The sequence below is a fragment of the Pezoporus occidentalis genome, unplaced genomic scaffold, assembly GCF_034315485.1.
Source record: "Pezoporus occidentalis ecotype Australia unplaced genomic scaffold, CSIRO_AGI_Poc_V1 ctg2, whole genome shotgun sequence".
Lineage (NCBI taxonomy): Eukaryota > Metazoa > Chordata > Aves > Psittaciformes > Psittacidae > Pezoporus > Pezoporus occidentalis.
Genome location: NW_026913855.1, coordinates 15,534,378 through 15,555,606, shown reverse-complemented (window position 1 = coordinate 15,555,606; position 21,229 = coordinate 15,534,378). Strand labels below are relative to the sequence as shown.

At 40.3% G+C, this 21,229-nt stretch overlaps 1 protein-coding gene across 4 annotated transcripts in view; it reads left to right on the top strand.

The window, feature by feature from the left end:
- JARID2 (jumonji and AT-rich interaction domain containing 2) overlaps positions 1-21,229 on the top strand; it is a 224,979-nt gene that overhangs the window by 174,010 nt on the left and 29,740 nt on the right. For all 4 annotated transcript variants that reach the window (XM_062617973.1, XM_062617975.1, XM_062617974.1 and 1 more), the window contains 3 exons: positions 3,546-3,722; positions 12,791-13,020; positions 20,150-21,167. In XM_062617973.1, coding sequence (XP_062473957.1) covers positions 3,546-3,722; positions 12,791-13,020; positions 20,150-21,167 — 1,425 coding nt within the window. The remainder of the gene's footprint in view (positions 1-3,545; positions 3,723-12,790; positions 13,021-20,149; positions 21,168-21,229) is intronic.

Here is a 21,229-nt window from a genome sequence, read left to right as displayed (position 1 = left end):
CCATAGGTGTGAAAAAGTTCTCAGAATGTGAGGCTATTCCAGAACTGAAAGAAAGCAAGAAAATGCCAAGCTTCTAGATTTCTTTCAGTGTCTTCCATCCATAACAATGCTTAAATAGAACAAAAATGCGCGAGTACAGCTTTTTTTTCCTTTCTTTCTGTTTTGCAAATCAACTTTAATAAATACGTAGGGAAAGCTGGGGGAGGGGAGGAGAGGAGAAGGCAACCCAGACTGAATGCCGGCTTTTCTCCAAGGTCTCATATTGCAGGGCACTTCGATCAGTGAAGTGAGGGCTAGCAGGGCTCTCGTGTTATTGGACATTGCTACTCTAATTTCTCTGGAAATGTACTTCCCAAGCAGTCCCAGCTGTCCCAGGAATGCAGTTTAACCATTGCTGTTCATAATTCTCAATTGGAAAGAATGAAAAAATGTCATTTTGACTCAAGATTTATACACTGAGATTGCCACGCTTGAATACCAGGAATTAGGTGAAGTTTGTATCTGCTTGGGCTAGACCCTCCCTCCTTTCTAAGCAGAATGACACAGTTCTTTATTCTGTTTTTTTCTTTAAAAAAAGTGTGTGTGTGTGGAAATTGTAATAACATTTGCCTCACAGATGATATTTTTTTTTGCTGGTTGCTGTTGAAAGCAGCTGACAATAAAGCTTAGGGATGTGGAGCTCTGGGGAAGATGAAGCTTAGAGAATAGACGCTATATCTGGTCTTCTATTTTAATGTCTCAGAAGGATAAAATTTCTGACTGTTTCTCTAATTACAATAGAGAGATTTCAGTCTGTTTGAATCTAATTTTGAGGGTTCCTAACAGTAAGTTTCTTTCACTGCCATCATTTGTCAATGCATTAATGCACTGACGGTGCCAGACTTCAAATCCTGATTAGAACTGATGCACAGTAAAGACTTGCAGAACTAATAACTTCTGAATCCATACCACATGCTTGGGTACCTAGATGGAATTAAAAAGACTATTTTTCAGGCAGTGCTGGCCTAGAGTAACTCTTTTGGAATCTTCTAGGTAGATGCTCTTGAGAATTAAAGCTCCCCTCCATGCAGAAGAATTAATGTGCCTCTCAGCACCTCTTACTTACTATGGTTGATTGCTTAGAGTGTGCCAAAAAGTTCTGGGCTTGCATAAAACAATGTGAAGGTTTTTGTTTTCTGTAAATTGCAACACCTCCCTTGCCGTGGAACGTGTCAGCAGTCTTAATTTGATCATTAGTCTATATGATTATGGAAGTTGTGGCATGCAAAAGGCTTTCCCCTAGGATAACCATCTGTGTCCATACAATTATGTATAGACTGGATGGGTTAATATGGATGTTGTTTTGGGGGGAAGAATTGTCATGTCCGAGGTGCTGCTGCAGTGTTTCCCCTAGCTGTCCCAGGGCTACCACTGATGCACAGTGTGGTGTGCCAGTGGAGAGTTTCTCTCTGCTCCTCCCCAAGGCAGCTGCAGTCCCAAAGGAGCCATTGCAGAGACCAGGAGCAAAGTTCTTTACATGTGGGGGCTAAGAACCACACAGCTGCGCTCTTGCTCCCTCCCAGTGGGGTGGCAGAGAGAATTGGAAGGGTAAAAGTAAGAAAACTCTTGGGTCGAGATAAAGGCAGTTTAATAGGTAATGAAAGAGCTGCGTGCACAAGTAAAGCAAAAGAAGCAATTCATTCACCACTTCCCAACAGCAGGCAGGTGTCCAGCCATCTCCAGGAAAGTAGGGCTTCATCACACATAATGTTTACTTAGGAAGAGAAGTGCTCTAACTCTGAAAGCTCCTCCTTGCTCCTCTTCCCCCAGCTGTTACTGCTGAGCACAATGTCATGTGATCTGGGATATCCCTTGGGTCTGTTGGGATCAGCTGTCTTGGCTGTGTCACCTCCTGGCTTATTGTGCACCCTGTTGTGTACACTACTCACTGGCAGGGCAGTTTGAGGAGCAGGAAAAAAAAAGCCTTGATGTTATGCAAGCACTGCTTAGCAATAGCTAAAACATCCATGTGTTATCAGCACTGGTTTGGTCACATCCAAAACATCGCCCTGATGCAAACTACTGTGAAGAAAACTCGCGCCATCCCATCCAAAATCAGTAAGCTTAGGAAAACATGGTTCATTGCAGAAACAGCTTATCCCAGGTTTTGTGCCATATTTAGGTATCTATTCATTAAAATGTAATTTTTGTAGCCCAGGGTGTTTTGTGCAAACTCGGTGGGAGCAGAAAATACACAACCCAAAAATAAGCTTTAGTTTAGTTGTTGGCAATGGCAACACCGACAACTCAGAACCAAACAAACACACAGTTGTGCTGTTTTGGAGAGCTTGAAGCTGGAAGTGTTTCCCAAGGAAGCATCAGCCAAATAGCCACTACCTTGTGTTGTTGGTCTGCAGCCCAGCTCTCTTTGTCCTTTGTCTTATTTAGCTACAGGAAAATAATTGAAGCGATGAGTCCCCATTCTTCAGTTCCGTTGACTTTCTATTTTTAACCTTTCTGCAGCAAAAAAAGTTTTCTTATGAATAATTAGAAGGCTCCTAGGGCACCTGTCCCGCCAGGGGATAGATAGAAGACTTATCTAGAAGTAGAAACTAGTGTCGAGCATAAGGGGAAGTATACATTAGTTGTCAGCAGTATGCGTACATTTAAGTATAAGTTATTAGATTGCTACAGTCATGTTGTGTGTCCTGATGCAGTGCAGGGAAACCCATACACTGCTGCATGACACATATTAAAGGAATTCTGTGCAAGAGTTACATTTAAATTGCAACCATGTATTGTTGTTAAGCTTGTGAATCCTCACCCTTCTCTCACTGAAATACGTGTTCTATCTTACCCTTACACAAACAAGGCAGGTTCGGGGGAGCATCATGGGAAGTAAACGAGAGATGAGAAGCAGCATTCTCAAGAGGAGCATACAGGGAATCGGGAGACCTTTGCTCTTTTCTCTCCTTTGCCAGGGACATGCTAGGCAAATTAATCTCAGTATCTGGGCTTTTCTCTTAGTTTAAAACTAAACTAGAATACTGCAAAGCATTGTGTACAATACTGTACAGGTCTGCAGAGCATTATGAAGTTTAAATCCTAATATTTTATTGTAATAATAACCTAAAATATTACCAGGGTGCAGATTGCTTTGTAAATGCTCTTTTTACTTCTGCTTGGAAAAGCTGTAAGCTTCTAGCTTGTGCGTTAAGACTTCAGTAAGGCACTTAAGCACACATTTGAAATTAAGCGTGTGCATTAGTCCTTTTCTGAATACATAAAGCTATTAACTAGGGCTTCTAGCAAGACTGTTTGATTGTCTAAAGTATGAATAGAATGTGCTGCGGAGGGGGGGCCTGCTTTTCAAGCACATACATATCCTGTTGGTAAAAATTAATAAATAGAAAACCTCCAGTTAGTCATGCAGTAGTGTGACCTTACATCTCTTGAGTTCCCCTCTACCCTTGCTGTACATAACACTAAGGTAGGTTATGATCAACATGGTTAGTGCAGTAGATGACTATAATGATGCTAATGAGCCATTTCTTTATAATGATCAGGTTCTCCAGCCCTGCCCAGCAACATGGTATATTTTGGAAGCTCTCAGGATGATGAGGATGAAGAAGAGGAGGAGGAGGAGACAGAGGACACAAAAACAGTCACAAACAATGCTTCATCATCATGCCAGTCAACCCCCAGGAAAGGAAAAACGCATAAACATGTACCAAATGGGCAAGGTAAGTCCTAAATAGTGCTGTTCTTCTGCATTGCCTGGAAAAGAAATTTATGAGCTGAATGTGCTTAAACCTTGTCCATCCTCCTGGATCTGAGTGAAAAAAGATACAAGCCATAATGGGAAAGTGGAGTGAGATGTAGTGGTAGCATCTTCTACTATAAACTGCCTTTCCTGACAATCCAAACTCCATCTGTAGCAGGACTATAACTACAGGGCTGGAATTATGTATCTACACACGTGCACAGATACTGGGTTTATGCACACACATACACACACATATATGTGTAGACACACACTGTCATGCTCTTTCTCTGGCATCCTTGAAACTAATGTTTAATCTAGAATGATTTTATTTAGCAAAGTTAAATCTAAGCATTCATAAGTGTTATTAAAATGTGTGACGTGGCAGCATTTAATTTGTCACACACAATATTGATACCACAACTGCAGTAGGTTGAGTTACTGAATTTGTGTTGTTGATTGGAAGACTTTATGGAAGAAGCTTTTTTAAGTCAGTCATTTATTTGCAAATCAACAAAAGCTGCATTCATTACATAGTATTTCTCTCATGATATTGCAACATCGCCCAGTTTTAGAAGACCTGAAAGCCTTGCTAAAAATTTTATGAGCCTGCTATAATGCTCCACTGCCAAAGTCCTGTGTGATGTAGTTCTCCCTCCAGCAAGAGCTTTTGTGTCGTAAGAACTCTGTGCCCTCTCTGCCTGACATAACTTCAAAATGGATCCTGTGCTCTCTGTTCCCTTCCTCAGTATTAGTTTACCATGAAAATCTTTCCTTTTGGTGACTGTCCATTCAGCTCTCCTCCTCTTAGTAGGAGGACTGAGAGGAAGGTCTCTCCATAGTGCACTTTCTGAGAGATGGTAGTGAGTTGTGTCTGCTTTTTTTGGTTTTGTTGTTGTTCTTTGGTGCTAGTCTGCTCTGAAGAGGAGATTAGTAGATCCCAATTGCTACACTCTACTGATCCTCATCTCTGCTTTTCACAAAGGAGTTTCCTAGTAAGGACCCCCTTGGTACATACACCAGAATTATTTTTCATGACTAGGTCTGAATCTGGCTTTCATTGCACACCCAAAACTCAGAAGCTCTCTTTTTGTGAACAATTTATAGAGAAGTGCAAGACATTAGGCCTAATAGCATTTCAGCTGTCAGCTGTGAGCAGGAGCTTTAATGCTCTAAAAGCCATGGATCAAAACATGGCAGTTTGGATTGATTTCTAAGTAAACCCTCCAAAATAACAGGCACAAAGCTCTACATATGGAAAATGAGACGGCACGTATGAGAACTGCTGCCTTAGAGTTTTAAATGTGATGTATCATTACAAAAGAAGCTGATAGTATTCCTTGAGAATGTCCCAGATGGCAGCCACTTTCAAATTAGCTCAAAACCAGAGACACCTGAAATCTTAATTGGGGGTAAGTAAAGGCAAACTTAATGAGCCATCTAATGGCTTCATAATCTTTATCAATATAGATCAGAGTGAGCATAAATGAAGCTTCTGCTTTAACAGATCTGCGAAAGACCTTTATAAAATACATAGGAGACAATGTGAGATGTTTTGACAAAGGTGATGAAACAAGAATTCCCAGAGAAGGCAGCTGCTACTTCTTCATCATTGTGATTTCTTTTTTTCTTCCCCCTTTTTTTTTTAATTAAAGTTTCCTTACCCAAGGGTATTCCCATTTTCAGTGTCTGTTATTTTGGTTGACAGCCAATAGTATTTTTGTTTCGTGTGAATAAAGTAGGTTCTGGTTCATGTGTGTCTGTTTTAAATGAGACCACACACAAAGGCAGACCAGGGACGGGTGCAGCAAATGAACTTAATCTAGCGTGAGAGTCTGTTTTTAGTGAATTAAAGTCTTTTGGTTTTAATATACAGTGTGTAGTCAAGCACTTTGGACCTGAAAATGCTGAGCGTTTGCTACGACATACAACGACAGAAGTTCAGAGCTTGATTAATGTCATTAGATAGTGTCAGATGATTGCTTTATACTAAGTGGGGGCCAGACAACTTTCTTGGACAAAGTCATTTGTCAGTATCCTCTCCTGATGCCAATATAGAACATTATTAGGGTTGCACACCAAACTTTATTATAATGCAGCCTATTGAGCCACCTTTTGGGTAGCTAACTCAATTGAAAATGCCTAAGTATGCATAAGAAGCATGTAAAACACGTGGCATAGCTTGCTGCACAAATTGAGGTAATTAACTCAATTGACTTGTCACCTTCCAACCTTACTACTTACATAGGTATATTTAAAGCACCAGATTGTTACCTGTGCTTTTTCATCATCTTTTCTTAGTACTTTTGATGTGCTGCGCATATATGCAACTGTTAAAGAGGGAAGTAAAATGTTCAACAGGAAAACTGTTTATCCCCCACATTCATGGGAGTGTGGAAAAGCAGTATGTAGCAAGTGCGAGTCTTTCCAGGGAGGTACGGAGTCTAAATTACATCTGCCCGCTGCTTGGAGGAAATTCCAAGTTGTAGGTAAGAGGGCAGGCTTAGGTCTCTGTTCCTTTAAAACCAGTTCTTTGAATTCCTCGCAACTAAATAAATCTTACTTTGATTTCATTCTGTGGCACAATGGGAGGTTTGCTCCGCAGGCTCCTGAAGAAAAATGTTTGCAGGTGCCAAGTGTTTTGTTAGGCTGGGATTGTGATCTGGAAGATGTAGTTAAGTAGTTGTTGGGTTATCAGTCCCATCACAAGAGCAAAAGGGGATAGGCCTTACTCTACTTGAAAGGACTTGTGGACTGTAAAAGGGCCTCAGGAGGAGCCATGTACACCAATACAGTTGCATAGACAACTTTGAAATTGCATGCAGCGGACTGCAGTTCCTCTAATGATGGTTGGCCAATTTCTTCAAGGAGGATGATTGCAGGATTAGGTATTTCTAACAACAGCCCAGCAGTTCAAAGGTGGAGAGAAGTGCACAGCTGGGCCAGCGTACCTGGGAATGTCATGTTTGTCTTCAAACACCTGAGACAGTCAATTCTAAGTTACATTTAGGAGAACAAAGTTAACCATCATTATTTGTAACTAGGCTTCTTATGAATGAATCTTTGTTTCCCTAGATGGAGAAAACCGTCTCCGGTGTGTCAGAAAACCTACTAGGTCAGAAACAGTTACTGGTCCATGTTGTGTTCTGTTAATGTGGTCAGATAAAGCTATTCTGCATGTCTTCTGCCTGAAATGAACAGGGAAGAAAATTGTATGGACACCTTTTTTCTTTAGGCTCACATTTCAAAACAGACCTGGCAGCAGTGTGTAGTAAGTAGGCATCGCTAGAAATAACCATACTCCACTGTAGTGCTGTCTTCCTCACTTACCAGAATACGGAAGAGTGTTTCACTTCTCAGTTTGCAATGGATGATTTAGCAGAGTAATTTCCTTACACGTGTAGTAACAAAGATGGTGCAGGAAAAGTTCATAGATAGGTGGGGTTTTTTTTCCTTATTTATTTCAGGATATAGTTCAGTGCGGTGTTTGTATATCTTGGGCTTAAATGGCACATCTTTTACAGACATTACTGTTTGAGTATGTTGTGAGACAATTCTGATTTGTGGTTACAATTCTTTATGTAGCTTTGGTTTTAACTAAGTTTGATATTTGTGGGTGGGTACATAAGACAGAGTCTCAGGCTCGTGCATCTTTTTTAGAGGAATTAATCCTGAAGAGGTAACATTTAGAAGAAATATATTTTTTTTTGCATCCAGCTAAAATGCAGAATGAGAAAATTCCAGGCAGAGTGCTACAATAGTTAATGGGTAGGCAATTATTTTGATGATTTACAGCCTTTTGTTGAAATACCATGGAACCAGTAATTGTTGCAATAAACATTTTTGCACATTTAATTTTTCTGCAAAAATATGTAACATGAAAATTACCCGTTTTGTAGTAATTTACATATTTAAATATGCAAATCAGGCACAACACATTTGGGGATTTGAGGATTTCAGTAGCTGGATGTATGACCTGTGCAGAAGAATAGGGGAGCTGGAGAAATCGGGGAGCTCAAAAAAAAAATAAAAAAGAAATTGTCCTGATGAGAGACTCATGATAACAGATAGACACTTCTGGCATCAACTTGCTGCTTAGCGAGTTACCCTTTTGATGGTGTTTGTGTTGTAATCCTTAGGTGAGAGTAATGAATTTGCGCAAAGACAAGACACTTGGTATTGAATTTTTGCAAACAGTGGCATGGTGTCTCATACCAATAGTGCTCCTCTCAGTGGCCCAATATATTCCTGTGTGCACAGGGGTTTGAGCTGTGTTATTGATAGTGTCAAGAAGAAATGCAGTGTTTTCTGCCATGGTTCTTCTGACTTCTGTTAGCACATGCAGCTATGGAAAATTGTAGTCCACTGACAAATTGCATAGCCTTGAGTGAGGGCTGGGGAAATGCAGAAACAGTGGTACCACACATTTACAGATGATGTTGTTGTGGCATCCTTTTCTTCTGAAGCACCCCTTTGCCACAGACCCTGAGTAGGTAGATAGTGTTGGGAGAGCTCCAGAAGACAGCTTCCATCTCTGGAAATGGTTTATAGAAGTTTGAACATACCCAACACTTGAGGAAAACAATTGGCAGAATTAAAACTCTTGTGTTTTATGGAAGTAGATCATTGTTTTAGTTCCTCCAGGAAGGAGAAAGAATTATTGCCTGGGTCCTTTAAGGCAGTTTGAGAGCCACATAAATGTTTTCACAGTGACTTAAAACTGAATTAAAGCCAGAGCAAGAATGTTTTTGTACAGTAACGGATACTTAATGCCAGAAACTTGATTAATATTACATCTCTTCCCAAACATGATCTATGTAACAACATGAGGTTTGCATTGGAATAGCTGGCTCGGGTTCACAACATTGGCAAGGCTCCCTTTTCTCCTTCTAAAAACAGAACTTCTCCCTTTCACTCTTATCTTCCTTCTTTGTTTTGGATAGTTTTATGAATACGCAATCACTTGCTTTATGCAGCACAAGCTCTGCAACATGTGGCATATGTGTACATGTAAGATCCATGCCTTTTATCTTCCAGACACTGACATAAAGCAAAAGGGTTCATACATCAGTACTCTTCTGTCCCTGCAGTGGACTCCCCTATTATCTCAAATACAAAGTGTATCTGGTGCAGGGATAATCTCCAGGAGGGCTTGATAGAGAAAGCTTTGCCTGTGGAGTCAGCAGTTGGCTGAACCCAGTCCTGGAATTCTGCTGCTTAAGCAGTGAAAGCCTGATTGTTGTATGTAATATAAATTGGCTTCTGAATGCCTGGCTAGATGCATGCTATGGAAAATTTGCATGCGTATTAATTTGTAGGAATACTTCAGAAAATTGCTAAAAATGCCATAAATGTTTATTGTTCACTACAGTGTCAATTCTGGTAGTAAATGCTTAGTTAATCTGTCGTAATTGAGCACATCTGTGGCTTTACTTGATCAAAAATTTTTTTAGCCTTTATTATAGCTTCACCTAGTACACTCACAGTGTGCACAGTTTGCATTGGTTTGCCATAGGGATTCTTTCACCATTTCAAATGAGATGCCCCGAAGTCCCTGTATGGGATCCTGGGTGAATATTGGTGCCCGGGGTCCAAGTCCCCTGATGCAGAGAGCACCGTGGTGCATCTGTGGGGATCATGCCTGCTGTAAGGTTTTGCTCTGCTGCTGTGGATTGTGGTTTAAAAACCCCCAGTGCTTGCAAGTTTTGAATGTAGTAGTTCAGTTTCTTTGCATTTGATCATCACTGCTAACCAAAAGACCCACAAATATTTCACGCTGGGACTCTTATTGTTTCAGCTTAATAATAATAATAATTGCTTTGGAGGACATGACATTTTGAGAATGAGCATTCAGATTGATATGGATAAAAGGATATCCATTTATTCTATTCAAAGTGTCTGCACACTAGTAATTTACTTGCACTTTTAATTATTTGTTAGTAGTGCTCTTACCTTTGCCTAAAAGCTGTCCTGGAAATATGGAGCTGCTTAAAGTAGCATAAAATAATCATAATTCAAGACAAGAAGATTTAATGATGTGAATTTTGTCACTCATGAATTGGGCTTTTTTTTTCTTTTTTTTTTTTCTTTCTGCTTTGTAATGAAATTACTGCTTCAGGGATGAAACTTTGATTTCATCATGAAATTACTCTTTCTTGAAGGAAAACATAACTGGGAGCAGGGCATTGGATGTTGTCAGAGTCAAGATGGGAGATTGTAGCTGGGACATACCTGTATCTTGGCTTTGTAAAGCATAAGTTACACCTTTTCTGCTTTTTTGAATGCCTCAGAAATACTGAAGAATTGGCAGACATGAAGAAGAACGCAGTTAGCTGCAGGAAGACACAAAAAATCAAAAATAATTTTACTGTTAAATCAGATTTGGTCTCAGTAATATTTAATGTGGTTTTTTTTTTGATTTTGAGTGTCTTATTGTTTACTTTCCTTTGAGAAGTAGGTTAGTTACTCTCCAACAATGAGATTTCTTTGGGGGCTTCTCTGTCTTTCCTGGTGATTTAATCTTTTCACTGAACTGTCTTACTAGCTATTAGGGCCAGAGTTTAGTCCTGTATTGTGCTAAATAACTTACTTATTGTCTAAATAACTTTATTCTACATTTTCACTGAGATGGGAGCAAAATTATAGTCCAGGGGATTCTTCCACCCTCCAACCCCCCTTAAATAGTTAGCTTGTGATGGTGTTTTGTAATTGATCAAATTAACATTTTTATACTTGTTCACATACTGTGTTAATGAATTTTGCAGAACTTACTGTTGCAGAAAGGTTTTTATACCTATCTAGCTGGATATAACAATATTCTAGGTGTTGGAAGAAACACATACTGATTTTTATAGAAACTGATATCAACTACTGTTTAACTAGAGACAGCTTGACTAGGACTATTTTGCATCTACATCTCTCCCATTTTATTGTGTTTTCAGGCTTTAAGCTTTTCCTGTGAGAGTGAACATTTACTCTCTCCCATTTCTCTCTTCCCCCTTTCAAGAATCTTACAAATTAAGACAAAAGATAATTACTCAGAGGGTAAAACTGGCAGGGTTCCCACGACACTTAAAATTAATGAGCTGTTGCATATAAAATATACCTTGTCTCATGTTCCCTCTTTTTTTTGCTTCCTTTTTTTTTTTCTTTTTTTCAGCAAACCATAAAAGTGCACAGGGGTTTTTGGCTTTTTGGCTGTGACTTAACTGTTTTCATATGAACAGATCAGTATATATACAGTTTGTTTCCTCTGAAGGAAAATATCACCCACAGTGATGAAATACATATTAACCAAGCTGCTATTGGTTGTTTGTGCAATGCCTCATTAAAAAAAAATAGTCATGTTTGTGTATTTGCAGCACCTTCCATCTGATGTAAGAATTCCTTATGAAAGAGGATAAATATATTGTCATGAACTCCCTGAGAGGGGTTGGCAATTATTATCAGTTTCATCACTGGAAATGAGACACGGAGGTTACATGACTTTCATGGAAACCACTGAGAAATTCTCAGTTGGCCTGGGCAGCGCCAGTTGCTCCTGAGCTGAGGAATGATGGAGCCATGGAGGAATTTGAGTGACTTCAGTGCTGATGGCTTTTCTCTTGTTCTTACTCAAAGTATACAAGAGGGAGAGAGGAGGAAAAGCAATTGCAGTATTTGATTTTTTACATAATCTGCTTCAACACTTACGACTGACTGAATGTGATTAAGTGACCTGAATAACAAATTTGTCTAATAGCTTGCTGGAGTTTTGGCTTTTGGAGGTGTGGTGGGGGAAGGTAGAGAGATGGTTGGGAAGGTTTGGAGGTAGGTAGGATTGTTGGTTGCTTATTATTACTACTATTACTGTTGCTACTAATGTGATGCTAAAGGGCATCTGTAGAGACTGCTGAGCTTCACAATTCAGACAAAAAGATAAGTATTGTAGGTATATCATGTTTAGTGACAAAAGAAGGCTTTCATTTCACAAGAAAACAATAACGTCATTTAGTGAATATTCCCAAACAGATGGTGTGTGTAATAAATATGATTTTTAGACACTTGTGCTACTCAGTATTTCTAAATTTTCTTATTTACATCCTTTACTAATCCATGGCAAAAAAGGCAGGGGCAAATACCAGGAGTAGAGGAGGCAGGAGGGCACTTGTCATGGTGGGTGTGGGATCACAAGCCTTGTGCACCTGTCAGGTGCTTCTCTGAAGAAGCATTCTGACATAAATTCACCTCATTTTTGATTAACAAACAAACAGAGAAATGCATCATGTTTATTTTTAACCCCAGCTTTTCTTGTTTCCTGACAACAAAAGAGCAGAAGCTATTCCTAATTAATTTCCACAGAAGGACAGGAATAAAACTTGCTGAGATAGACTTGTATATGTTTGTATAATAGTAACTGTACAAAAAGTAGGGTTTCTGTTCTGTGCCTTCTTATCGCTTCACTTCAGCAGAAGGCTAGGGCACTCAGCCTACGTCCCAGCATTACTTTTTATGACATGTTCCAAACCAGTTTTAGTATTTTCCTGTCTTTGCAGAAGTACCTTTTTCTATTTGCAGCTTGTCTGTTTGGTTCAGCAGTTTGGGTATTGATAAAAACAGAACATGCTTTTTCATGGAACGTTTCATTTCTTTTATGTTAATGCAAAAATAACCCCTCTTTCTGTTTAGGCTATGTTTAGAATTCCCTCTCTGCAACAGCAAAAAATTAATTAAAACTGTCATAAATAAAATTCAAACTGGTAGGTCTAAATTTACTTCAGTCAAATCATTAATATACCTTGTATGCTTAAATTTGGATATTGAGGGTAGCGTGTGTTAACAAGCAAAAAGGAAATACTTTAGTAAATCTGTTCATATAAAGAAATATGCAAAATAGTGCTTCTATTTCTGTATTGATTTTACTTTAGCTACAAGAAGATACTAACTAAATATCTAGCACCGACAGCAGAGAAAGTTGGGTTGTTTTGAACTTTGACAAGTTTTGTCTTGTATGTTTTTTTTTATTCTTTTCCTTTTTTTCCTTAATAGTCTGATTTTCTCTCTCCTCAGTTTTCAATGGGTCCAGCAAATCATCTAAGGAGAAAGAACCTGCTCAAAAACACAAAAGCAAAGAGGCCACACCAGGGAAGGAGAGGAACAGCGAACATAAGCCTGAAAGCCGAAAAGATCAGGCTGCTGCTAATCACCATCCTCCTACAAACACTGGCTCCTCTACGAAAGGGCTTACTGCTAACAACCACCACACTCTTCATAGATCGGCTCAGGACTTAAGGAAACAGGTAATGAATTGTACCCTACTGTGGACACATGAGAAATGCAGACTTCTAAGGTGCTAGCTCCATTTTCCACTGCCTGGCACAGAGCAAACATGGCAATCCTTAAAAGTATGCTCTGGAGACAGCAGGGCGTTAGTTTCCAGTGAGAGAGAAAGAATGAATAAAAGAAGTGTGATACCTACATGGGAAGTCAATATGATAAAACATGCTATACAAGCCTGTCTTCATATTATCCGTTGTGTACGTATGAAAGAGTAAAGTTCACATCGCAATTTATTAAACTTTTCTAACTGGCACTCTTGCTGGCCTCTTCACTGACAGTCAAAGGCTGGCAGCATATGGAAGAATGAACTCGTTTTGTGTATGGCAGGTCTGCTTGGGTTATCTTAGGGGCTCGCTGGCTTTGTAGAGAAGCTGACATTACTCTCAGGTGTCTTGTATTGCATGTGGGCAACACGAGCCTTGGAGTCTGGAAAAAAATGTTTTGCCTTACGCATAAAGAACACGCTGCAGGATATTGCCTCCTTCACAGTGGACATACCAGGTGGAGGGTAATTTAGAGTTTCATGTTACCTGTTTGGAAACCAGTGAAAAAATTCAGCAAGAGGTTTGTCTCAGCCTGACTTGTGGCTGTTTAGCCACAAGTTTATGGTGTCGAAGTTTAGCACAATCTTCAGTGGCTGAGACTGGCATTTGGGCAGGATATATCTCCATCTATTTTTGATGATTGGATTAAAGCGATACTAAAATAGCAGGGTCCTGTGCTAGGGTAATGCTCTACAGAAAGCTTGCTGCATTTTTTTTTCTTTTTCCTTCTTTTTATTTCAGTGGGTAATTCTCAACAGGCCAATTACAGCCAGTCTGTATTTCCTGGCATCTAAAGGTTTTCTTCTAAGTAGGCTGGTCTGGACTACAGTGGAGCTGGAATTGCCACTTTGTAGGGCCATCAGTGCCTTAAATGGCACCTCTCAGTCATAGGCTTGGAAATGAAAATGGCAAAAAGAGCAGTGATGCTCTCACCAAGGAAGTCTTTCATGCCTTGTACTTGCACTGGGTTTGTGTTACCTTCTAGGTCAAATTTGAAATCCTGAAGGTTATCTACAGTGTATATCTCTGTACTTCTCTAAGACTTCCATTCTCTCCCCCCCCCCCCTTTTTGCTTACCTAGTTACCAACTTGAATTCCTGCCTTCTTTTGCATCCTATCTGCTTTCTTTTTTTTATGACTACTAGCATCCTGTGGTCCTTGCTGTGACATGCTCTGCCATGACCTGTTGATGTTGAACAGTTTTCCCAAAGCATAAGGATGCACTTCATATGTAATTTATTTATACCCACCAGAACACTTTTGTGAAATGCTTTAAAGTTGTATCATCAAAGTGTGAATGGTTAAAATCCTTGTGAAAGTAAACTGTTGTTACTTGTGAAGGTAGTTCTTGGAAAGGAAAAGACAGGTGTAGAAGACTTTTCTCCAGGATCCAAGTGGGTTTTGCTCTGTAGAGTTACTGCTAGAAGTTTCCAGCAGAATGGAGAGAAATTCTAAAGCAATGCAGTACAAGTAACAGTCATGCCACACAGGCGCCTTACAGAGTGTTGTCCTCAAGCTTCAGAAAATAAGGGGCTATAAGTTGAAATGATGATTCTTTAAATTTAAATAATTATTTTTCTTTTTAGAAAAGATTTGGCATTTAAATTTTCTACTGTAACCCACAGGAACATAATTACTTTCTTACTACTTTAAATAAAAATGTGGCTGTAACTAATTAAGGGTGGATTATGCATTTTTGCCTGACAGAAAGACTTTAGCTTTGTGCAAAACATTAGACCTACCAGTTATGGTAGCATTGCTGAATTTCCTGCCCTTGTCCTGAGTCTTTGTTGACTTTTTCAGTATTTTCCAAGAGGAGATTTGCTTTCCCAGGGTGCCAGGCTCATGTGCCTCCTATTTAGAGTATGATTTTGCTGCTTATCCATGTGCATTTACATGGGCATTTATTTATGTGTGTGGTTTTGTTTTGTTCAGTCTTACGGGAAATAAAGGCAGAACATTAGAAATCAACTGAAATTCTATTTTTTCTTATCTTTCTTTCTTCCTTCCTTTTCTAGTGTGCCCTTGCACTTGTCACATGTTCCCTCACTCCTTCCTCTCTTCTGTCTTTCCAAATCCCTTCAGAGGGGTTGTGGGCAGAGGAAATGTAGTTCAATGGGGCCCTCTCTTGGTCTAATATGGTAATTTAGTTCGTAAAATTCATACCAACACTGAAGTATTTTTATGAATGAATTCAAGATCAGTTGCATAACTTGAATTTGTTTGGTTCCAGAACTGTTGTTGGTATTGCTGATTTTGCTGTTACTGCTGTGGTTGCTGTCTAGCAAGTTGTTTGCTGGCTCTAGTTTATGTATGTGTGTGTATGTGTCTGGAGGCTGGATCCTAGGTGCTGTGCAAAAGTGTGTATGCAAAGCAGTTCAAATCCAACAAATAAATTGCTGCAAGACTATGTGCTAGTCCCATTTGATTTTGAAAAGACAGCAAAATTTAAAATCTATTGTACTTTTACTACAAGGCAGGTGTTCAGCAGAGTGGAGGAAAGAGTGACCTGAGGACAAACGGATGTCAGCAAAAATGAAAAGATAGCTGAAAAGCAAAGAGAAGACTATTCATATCCCTAGTTTCACCTTTAGCTCAAGACTTCGAGTCACATAATGATAATGTAAATCACTTTGTTACTACAAAGTGACCTGCTTAGGGAATAAGGGAAAGGCTGTAGGTGTTGTCTGCCTCACAGCATTCTTCTGGAGAAACTTGCTGCTCATGGCTTGGATGGGTGTACTCTTCACTGGGTAAAAAATTCGCTGGATGGCTGGGTCCAAAGAGTGGTGGTGAATGGAGTTAAATCCAGTTGGTGGCCAGTCACAAGCGGTGTTCCCCAGGGCTCAGTACTGGGGCCAGTTCTGTTTAATATCTTTAACAATGATCTAGTTGAGGGGATCGAGTGCAATCTCAGGAGGTTTGCAGACACCAAACTGGGCAGAAGTGTTGATACGCTTGAGAATAGGAAGGCTGTACAGAGGGATCTGGCTGACTTGTGCCCAGGCAGCCAAGAAGGCCAACAGCATCCTGGCCTGTATCAGAAATAGTGTGTCCAGCAGCAGTAGGGAAGAGATCATCTCCCTGTGCTTGGCACTGGTGAAGCTGCACCTTGAATCCTGTGTTCAGTTTTGGGCCCCTCACTACAAGAGAGACATTGAGGTGCTGGAGTGTGTCCAAAAAAGGGCAAAGAAGCTGGTGAAAGGTTTAGAGCACAAGTCTTATAAGGAGAAGCTGAGGGAACTGGGGTTGTTTAGTCTGAAGAAAAAGAGGCTCGGGGGGGACAGTTCAGTTCAAGATTTGGCCCTGAGAGATGGAAGCTTTCATTGTGTGGAGGTATTCTAACAGTTCTAAACAGTTGTGATAAGTTGCTGTTTTCTTAATGAAAGTGTTTTTCCAGAGTTTTTTATCTTGTCAGTTTTAATTCTGGCCTAAAGGTGATGGTGCATGTTTTCCTTTGAAGAGGAGGAGTTGCAAGGATCTTGCCTTTCTCCATGAGTACTTTCTCCGTGACTGTATTTCATTCAAAGGCCCTGTGACCCCACCCCTTGCTGAAGGAGTGCCCCTGATGGCTCTTCAGGCTTTTGGTCCCAACTTCTTCAGAAAAAATCATAGGAAGGATGAAGTGACAAGGTACCTCTATGTAGCCTGAGTGCTCACTCCAAGGTGTTGTCTTGACTTGCACAGTAATATGGCTATGACCTCTTTAAAACCTCTGAAAACCTCCTGAGACTTCACAACATGCATTGACAGTTTCTTCCAGTGTTTTTGTTTTCTATTAAGGAGCAAGTTTTCCTAGTTGCATCTTAGATCATTGTTGTAGACAATTAAAGTGGTTTTCTTCCTCTCACTCTTCCCAGTGAGCATGGAAAGAGGATTTACTGTCTCTTTTCAGAGATGCCCCTTATGCATCAGAAGACTGTTACAGAGTTGTCCCATAGTCATCCTACAGACTGAATAAGCCCTGCTCCGTGGGATTTTCAGTAAAGATCATATTTTCCAAGTACATCAGCACTTCGTGCCCCTTTAGACTTGTGCCACTATCTATATATTTTCTTACAGTGTGAGCCCATTTCTGGGACCAGCCCTGCTTAGGAAAGCCTGTGCTCCTGTGCTTTGCTTTTGATAGGTCTCAAAGCGATTTGTGTGCTTTGTACTGCCATCGAGTTCTGCAGCTCACTGTAGTCCTCAAGTGTTATTCTTTCCCTACGTGTATTTGATTTGTCCTTCCTAAAAATAGGACTTCGTCTTACTGTAGAAATGTTCTGAAATAAGTTCTGCAAGATTGCCTTTGATTTAGACCTTGTCTCCAGAGTGCTTACAGCCCTTACCAGGTGTGTGTCACTGGCAAATTTTACGATAATCCAAGTTACTGATGGAAATACATCTGTGGCCAAGACAAATCCCTGCAGAAAGTCACCTGAAATGCCCTTCCAGGATGGCAATGAACTATGACAACAACAGCTTCTCTTGAGGATGGCTTTATTTAGTCCTCTGTGAAGCCACTTTAGAGTAATTATGCCTGGGACATACCTCAGGAGCTTCTTTGATGGAATATCATGTGGGACAGTGGCTGGAGCCCTACTGAAGTGGAGGTGCTTCTTGACCTACTCAGCCAGGTGTCTGTCAGTAGATGATTAAATTAGCTTGATGTACTGCTTTGGCAAAACTGTGGGTGGGTTTTTTTTTTTGTTTGTGTTGGTTTTATAATTATTGCTATTTTTAACATAATCTTCTTACCCTTTGTGTGTTTACAAAGTAACTGTTTGATGATTTGTTCCAGCATGGTTTTAGGGTTTGAAGTTAGGTAGACTGCCTGCCCTCAACTTATTTTCAGGAGCCATGCCCCAAGTCATCTAGGTGCATTTTAGCTTGCTGGGGTTGCCTTCCTAGCTCCTTTGCTGAAATTGGTTATGTTATATATCTGGTAAGTATTCAGTCAGTGGTATTTTTGGCAAAGGCTAATGCAGAAGAAGACCCAACACTTCAGCCAAACTGTTGGATTTGTTTTCCTTTCTTGTGTGGTGGTTGATCTCTGCTGTTCTTCTTGGTCTTTGTATTTTTAAGGCTTTTATATTTTTTTTTCTGTTTCATTTTATGTCCCTTGCTAACTGAAGTTTCTTGAGCTCCTTAGCCTTTCTGGTTTTACCCATGCATGCTTCTGCTGCTCCCATATATCTACCTTTAGTCACATAATTGTACTTTCACTTGTTACTGTGATTCTTTCCTAATTTTCCAGTCATTAGAGAACTTCGTGAGCATATATAATGGCGGTTGCTTTGTGCCCTTTCTCTGAGTGAGAATTACTTCAGTTTAGATTTTTTGCAGGTGTTTTTCTGTTTTGTTTAGTTTGCCCCCTTTTTATGTCTGTTGTCCTTTCTCTGCTGTTGTCACATCTTACAATTGAAAACTCATTTCATGATCACTGTCACCCAGATTACCTTCCCCTTCCAGTTCTCAATCAATTCTTCTCTATTAGTCTAGATGAAATCTGTAATCAATGTTTCTGGCTATTTATAAAGCCAGATATGTTTAACGCTTGTTCTGACTGCTGCAGGCCAGAGGTAATGTCTTAGCAGCTCTCTACCCGTGTCCGCCCTGCAGCATGAATAAGCGCTGTAAATGTCAAACCCAGGCCCCCATTTCAAACACAGAGTACTGCCTAAATTTCAAGGGAAATGGGTAAATGCATTTCTGTTAGCAGGTGTTTGCTTTCCAGATGATATCTTCTGTGTCTTTGGAAAGCTCAAGATAAAATTTGTTTCATCAGTTAACTGGATTTTCCTGAAGTGTTTCTACCTTGGAAACACAGGAAGGGCAGGAATATGGATGGGTTTTAAAAGGGCTTTACACCTGCTCCAGCTTCTGGAGAACAGAGGAGAAAACTCACACAGTAAATAAATGTGTACACATAAGCATGTGTGTGTATGCAGAATCCTCAAGTTCCAATTCCTCTTCTGTAATGCGAGAACATATCATGATCTTTTCAGTCGCTATTTGATCCCTATTTTATAACATTTTATCCCTACTTTGCAAGTGACTACAGTTCTTCCATTTATTTGAGAGAAGCTGCAATACTTACTAATTTGGCAAGGATTTTGAAATCCCACAGGGAAGTATTATAACTTTGCAGGAATGGTGTCATTCACCCAAGTGCTGGTGAGGGGATGATTGTACTGTATGCTTTCACACTTTGAGCACTTTTCTCAATGTTCTTCATTTTTGGATGTGTTTGTCTTCACACTCTGTAGTTTAAGCAGGTGAGAAGATAATGTTTAAACTTGTTTAAATGTTGAAATTTGTTTGAGGTTTAAACTTGAACTTAATTTTCTTAGTAGTGGGGCTCAGCTTTGACAGCGCTGAGCCATCACAATCCCTTCGAAGCTGAGGATTGCTTTCAGTGCTTAACATGTCTCATAGTTAAAATAGAAATTTTAGTTTCATAGCTCGATATTCAATGTCTAATGGAAAGTAGAGGAGTCCAGCAGTTCTAATTTGCAATGACACATTAGTGAGTGATGAATATGAGCTAATAAAATGTGTGTCAGCAAAACTGCCCAGATACCAAACTTTAAAAATACGCATTGAAGTACTGTATGCATTTTTATTTCAAATTAATGTCTTCAGCAACAAGATGCCTCCCAAGATTTCATATGTATCACAGACTGCATCCTTTATGGCCGTCCTGATCTGTTGGGAACATGTGTTTGATATTTAATATATGTATGTATAGACAGGAGGTTTTTTTGGATCTCAGTATGTGGTTTTTTTTGCAAAACATGCCCATTCCACGTAGAGTAGATAGTATACACCGGCTAGTTTGTCTGCTAAGTAGTAGTAAACTGTGTGTGCACTTTGACAGAAGTTGGATGGGAGAGAGATAGTGTGCAAAGGTCAGAAAAAGAGACAGTGAAAGGAGTCAGGACTGCAGAATATGGTCTTCCAGTGATTGGGATGCTGTGGCTGAATTATAACATTATTAATTTACTTTCCTGTTTTCTGTTTCCTTCCTTCTGCTCCCCATGCAACACTCCTGGCATTGCAGGTTTCTAAAGTCAACGGGATCACTCGAATGTCATCTCTGAGTGCAAATGCAGCCAGTGCCAAAAAGATGAGAGAAGTCAGACCTTCACCGTCCAAAACTGTGAAGTACACTGCAACAGTGACAAAGGGAACTGTCACATACACCAAAGCCAAGAAAGAACTGGTCAAGGAAACCAAACTAAATCACCACAAACCCAGTTCACCTGTCAACCACACAATCTCAGGGAAAATAGAAAGTAGCAATGCAAAAACCCGCAAACAGGTGCTATCCCTTGGAGCATCCAAGTCTAACGATACCGCTGTTAATGGTGTAAAAGTCAATGGCAAGTTGAACCAAAAGACATGCACTAAGGAGATGGGGAGACAGTTAAGGGAGGGGCTGCGCAATTCGAAGAGGAGGCTGGAAGAGACGAATCACATAGACAAAATACAGTTGCCCACCAAGAGAATGAAAGGGGCCGTCAACTTGGCAGAAGCTGCCAGCAAAAAGGCAGCTGTAGAAAAGCCTTTGCTGAATGGACATCTTAAAAAGGAAGTGCCAGAGAAGAATTTGGAAAGAAATAGGCCGAAAAGAGCCACTGCTGGAAAGAGTACGCCAGGGAAACAAGCACATGGCAAAACTGAAAATGCCTCCTGTGAAAATCGTTCTACCTCTCAAGCGGAGTCCTTGCACAAGCCACAAGACTCAATGGGAAAGCACGAAAAGGGCAGTAGTAAGTCTGGGTGGGGGATGCTGGGGGAGATTCCCATCCTTAGGCCCTCCACCAAGGAATTTCATGACCCACTGATATACATTGAGTCAGTCCGAGCTCAGGTAGAGAAGTATGGGATGTGCAGGGTGATTCCTCCTCCAGACTGGAGACCTGAGTGCAAGCTAAATGATGAAATGCGGTTTGTGACACAGATTCAGCACATACACAAGCTAGGCAGGCGCTGGGGACCCAACGTGCAGCGGCTGGCCTGTATCAAGAAGCACCTCAAATCTCAGGGCATTACCATGGACGAACTCCCACTCATAGGTAAGGGCTGTGGTTTCATTGGCCTTTTGCCGCTGCTTGTTAGTATCCATATACAACTTCAT